This window comes from Chiloscyllium plagiosum, unplaced genomic scaffold, assembly GCF_037043375.1.
Source record: "Chiloscyllium plagiosum isolate Xiang-an unplaced genomic scaffold, Cpla_swu_hap1 HiC_scaffold_7, whole genome shotgun sequence".
NCBI classification, from domain to species: Eukaryota; Metazoa; Chordata; class Chondrichthyes; order Orectolobiformes; family Hemiscylliidae; genus Chiloscyllium; species Chiloscyllium plagiosum.
The window spans coordinates 28,508,514-28,513,691 of NW_028270145.1; the positions used below are offsets into that span (position 1 = coordinate 28,508,514).

At 52.9% G+C, this 5,178-nt stretch overlaps 1 protein-coding gene across 1 annotated transcript; it reads left to right on the plus strand.

Moving 5' to 3' along the window:
* Window positions 1-267: 267 nt before the first annotated feature.
* fzd5 (frizzled class receptor 5) lies at window positions 268-2,947 on the plus strand. Its single transcript, XM_043693292.2, has one exon. The coding sequence runs from the start codon at window positions 1,161-1,163 to the stop codon at window positions 2,853-2,855; it is 1,695 nt and encodes a 564-aa protein (XP_043549227.1). The 5' UTR covers window positions 268-1,160; the 3' UTR covers window positions 2,856-2,947.
* The last annotated feature ends 2,231 nt before the right edge of the window (window positions 2,948-5,178 follow it).

Consider the following 5,178-nt stretch of genomic DNA (forward strand, 5'->3'; position numbering starts at 1 on the left):
GCATCTGTTCAATGATTGGCCTGAACACGCTTGGAGGCGGGGGTCTGGCTCCGCCTGGCCAGTTCGAGGGTTGTGAATGGGCAGCGCGCCCAGAGCCTGGGTCGTGATTGGTGGGGTAAAAGACAATGGGAGGCGGAGCTGTCGTTACACCGCGGCTCCCGATTGGACCAAACGGGTGATTGGCAGGCCGGGCGGAGCCAGCCCTTGGCTACATTGTGTTTGAAACAAAAGTAACAATGTGATCGCGGAGCCGCGAGTGGAGCGGAGCGGAGCGCAAGGAATCGGCAGGAAGGGAAGGAGCTGGATCCCGGCTCCCACAGCAGCTGGAACCTAACCAGCGGCACGTACAGATAGGGTAAGGGAAGGGCCAGGAGAGGAAAGAGAAACTGCGAGAGGAAAAGCCACGAAGGGCGTACGCACGGCGTTGTTCGGGGAGGAGAGCTGCAGAGCTTACCTGGGCTCTGAATCTGCTCCATGCGATTGGTGTCCGCTTTGGAGGAGGAGGAGAGTCGAGGGTGCCGAGAGGGCAAGCGGTCAAGACCCTCCTCCGGGCCTGGAGATTACTTTCGGAGAAGTTAAACATCGGAAGATCTCTGAAAGTTTCTAACCTGGAGCCCCCTGGTTTGCTTGTGCGGTGCCGGCGATTCAGCACCTTCACGAGTGGAGAAGAGGGAGAGCCGCAGATTATCGGAGCGGGGCAACCCCTGAAGATCACTCCAGACTGCAACAACATAGCTGAAAGTTACCAGTTCAGACACAGAGCGTGGAGAAACCGCCCGGGGACGACAGAAAGATCGCGGGAAGAGTGTCAGAGAGGTTATTGAGAGAATCACTGGGAGTGTTTTCATGGCTCGTGTGTCAATGCTGCATTTCCAGGGCGGCTTCTTCGCGCTGCAGTAGAGTGGGAGCTGGCCCGTTTCCTTTCAGTTTCCCCGGTGCGGCTGGGGCGACCTCTCTCCCAGTTGCAGCCAGTTATGGTCTGAGGCTGGCATCAGGAGTCTGACTGCGGTGTGCCCTAAGGGATTGCAGAACTGGAGGAGGAGGCGGGGGTCAAGGATGGTAGCTGGGGGGCTGTGAAGATCCGGTGCAGGTGGTCTGTAAGTGATCGGAGGCGTTCACTGTGACTGTTCCCCAGTGCCCACTTGGCCAAGCCAGTGACCATGCTGCGGGCACATTGCTTCCTCCTGCTAGCACTGGCGGGGGTCGCTGCCTGCGCCTCCAAGGCCATGGTATGCCAGGTGATCACGGTGCCCATGTGCAGGGGGATCGGCTACAACTTCACCTACATGCCCAACCAGTTCAACCACGACTCGCAGGACGAGGCCGGACTGGAGGTCCACCAGTTCTGGCCCCTGGTGGAGATCCAGTGCTCGCCCGACCTGCGGTTCTTCCTGTGCAGCGTCTACACCCCGATCTGCCTGGCGGACTACAAGAAGCCCCTTCCGCCGTGCCGCTCGGTCTGCGAGAGGGCCAAGGCCGGCTGCTCACCCCTCATGCGGCAGTACGGCTTCGCCTGGCCTGAGCGGATGAGCTGCGCCAAGCTGCCCGTCCTGGGAGACCCTCTCAACCTGTGCATGGACTACAACCGCAGCGAAACCACCACCCCATCGCCCGCCTTCCGCAAACCCACCCTTGTGCCCAACAAGCCGCCCTCCTGGCCTCGCCCCGGGCACCAGCCGAGCGAATGCCGTGGCAAGTGCCGGTGCAGGGAGCCTCTGGTTCAGATCTCCAAAGAGAGTCACCCGCTCTACAACAAGATCAAGACCGGCCAGGTGCCCAACTGTGCCATCCCGTGCTACGAGCCCTACTTCAGTGAGGATGAGAGGACATTTGCCACCTTCTGGATCGGGCTGTGGTGCATCCTGTGCTTCCTGTCCACCTTCACCACCGTCTGCACCTTCCTGATCGACATGGAGCGCTTCAAGTACCCAGAGAGGCCCATCATCTTCCTGTCAGCCTGCTACCTCTTCGTGTCGGTGGGCTACATCGTGCGGCTGGTTGCCGGCCACGCCAACGTAGCCTGCAACAAGGAATACCACCACATCCACTACGAGACCACTGGGCCCGCCCTGTGCACCCTGGTATTCCTGCTCATCTACTTCTTCGGCATGGCCAGCTCCATCTGGTGGGTCATCCTGTCCTTCACCTGGTTCCTGGCGGCGGGCATGAAGTGGGGCAATGAGGCCATCGCCGGCTATTCCCAGTACTTCCACATGGGGGCCTGGCTGATTCCCAGCGTCAAGTCCATCGCCGTGCTAGCGCTGAGCTCCGTGGACGGGGACCCCGTGGCAGGCATCTGCTACGTCGGCAATCAGAACCTGGACAACCTGCGCGGCTTTGTGCTGGCGCCCCTGGTGGTGTACCTCTTCACCGGCAGCATGTTCCTCCTGGCCGGCTTTGTCTCGCTCTTCCGGATCCGCAGCGTTATCAAGCAAGGGGGCACCAAGACGGACAAGCTGGAGAAGCTGATGATCCGGATCGGCATCTTCACGGTGCTCTACACCGTGCCAGCTGCCATCGTGGTGGCGTGCTTTGTCTATGAGGAGCATTACCGGGAGCGTTGGGAGAGGGCGCTGAGCTGCTCCTGCCCGGGAGGCCAGCCCCAGCCTCGGCCCGAGTATGCCATCTTCATGCTGAAGTACTTCATGTGCCTGGTGGTGGGTATCACCTCCGGGGTCTGGATCTGGTCTGGGAAGACTCTGGAATCCTGGAAGCGCTTTAGCAGTCGGTGTTGCCGGGCGAGGAAGCTGGCCAACGAAGCTGTGTACAACGAGGCCAGTGCAGCCCTGACAGCAAGGACAGGAGTCGCTGGCTCTGCTTCCTATCACAAACACGTGTCGATGTCACATGTTTAACGCTCCCTGCTCAAAGGGTTCGCTTATATTGTAAATAGATATATATATATATATATACATATACATATATATATAATGAAAAAGTGCACCGAGGTATTGTTGCCTCTTATATCATGAGTCTTTTACACTGTCAACTTGGGGATTTGAATCGTTGTACAATGCTCTATTTTGTGGTAAGTGCAGAGTCGGTCACGTGTTGCTGTGCCAAGAGTGGCTGGGATCTGGTCCATTTCAAACCACAAACAGGAGGTGCCTACATAAAAGAGGTGCACGTGTTGCAAGGGTTACATTTTACGTTTGCGATGCTCGTTTTTATTGGGAAGGTGTCTCTTTTTTGTGCGCACAGTTTCCAAAGCCCCGGGAGCTGTTTTACTCAACAGGACGTGAGGGGAGGCTCAGTAAAATACTAACAAGCAATACCAGCGCAGTTCATAGCTGCTGTACTCTCCCTGTCACCCTGTTTCTCTCTCTGTCCTGCGCTCTGTGGTTTGTTTGATAGGCCAGCACCACATTGTCTAGTCCATTTCAAATATTAACCCAGTGTTGTTAAGATTGTAGATTGGATAGAAGGAATAATTTTCTCCCTGGGCTGTTTGACAGACTCTTGCTACTGAAGAAAGAAGGGCTAATGCCCGAAACGTCGATTCTCCTGTTCCCTAGATGCTGCCTGACCTGCTGCGCTTCTCCAGCAACACATTTCCATCTCTGATCTCCAGCATCTGCAGACCTCATTTTCTCTTCAAAGACTCTTGCTACTAGCAACTGGGTGAGGCTCTCTTTCTGCCTGCCCAAGGACATAGCTATATAAGTCCCTTCCCCTGTGCTTTGTGTCGAAAAGTAATCTGTTCGAACCACTGTCAAAGTTAATACTGGTGCCATTAATACATCAAAGTACTGAATGATTTTACACAGTTTTAGATCGCTCCCAATATCACTTAAATCACAGTGCAGATGGGAGTGTTGATGGGCTTTTCCACCTCTCCATTCCCTGTTTTAAACCTTGGTCCTTATTTAGGGAGAGTGGTTTGTATCAGGATTTAGTGTGTGAACATAAGCACTCTGCACTTGCATACAGTTCTTGAAGGCATTCCCCAGTCAGTGTCTGGATTAAGGGTGGGCGATGTGTGAATCCAGGCAGTGAGTGGTCATTGAGTGTGAAGGCATTACTCATTCAGGCTTGATGAATACGTGCACAGATTATAACAGTAAGGTAAACTTCTGCTGTCTAATCGATGAATCTGGAGAGAGAGAGAGAGCCGAGGGTGGGGGTCATCCTTAACTGATGGCAAATGTGTGCCTGGCATTGAAAATTGAGTGATTTACAATCAAAACTATAGCAGAGACCAGTGTATCTACCAGTGGTTGCACCTCTCTGCCGTTTTTTTTTAAGAAAACTCATTAATGTGCACTGCCAGATTTAATGCATTAATTCACTCCCACCTTGAATTATTGGTCTTGGATTAAGAAGAGTGGGCAATGTGGAACTTAGCACTGCAGCCCAGGAAGGACCCAGCTTCCCAGTTAGTGTTGTATCAATTAAGGAAAGGACTAGCTTCTCGACTGTGATACCCCTCCCAGTTGCCGCCTGTAGATACACACCTGGGCAGCTTTCCCTCTGCTTGGAGAACAGGACTGTGAGGTCAAATCCACTGAATTCTGTCATCCATGTGCTTACTGATCTCCAGTGTCCCCAGACTATCAGTGTCTTAGTTTTGAGATTCTTGCCTCTGTGCTCATATCCCTTCAGAGCCCCCCCCCCCTCCGTCTTTGTCGCCCCTTCCAGCCCAACAATCCTCTGCCTCTGTGCTGCTTCAAATGTGGTCTCTTGCACATCCCTAATTTCCCATTGTTCACTGTTGGCAAACACACCTTCAATAGACTGGACAACAAGCTGTAGAATTCTGTTGCACCTCTTTGTGGATATTCCTTGAGACATGATTTATTTTAACCACTTGTTCTAACATCTTTTTTATGTGGCTCAGTATTGAATGTGTGTCTGATTAATCTCCCGTGAAATACCTTGAAGTGTCATATTGTCTGTAAATGCAAATTATTGCATAGCATCAGTGGGTGAGGGAGCAGGGGGTAGCCTAGGTCTGTTTTGCCCAGTTTTAATGATTATTGCTGCTAATTCAGTTCTGCGTTCTGCCTTCCTCATTGAATCTGCCTTAATGAAAAAGTCTAGAATGTTGGGATACGTACAGCAGGGTGTCTTGAACTTTCCGCCCACTAGTGTACAATTACATACTAATTTTTTAGAGAAAGGCCAATGATTCCTAAAAAACAGAACAAAAGGTCAGACACTGGAAAATACACAGAAGTA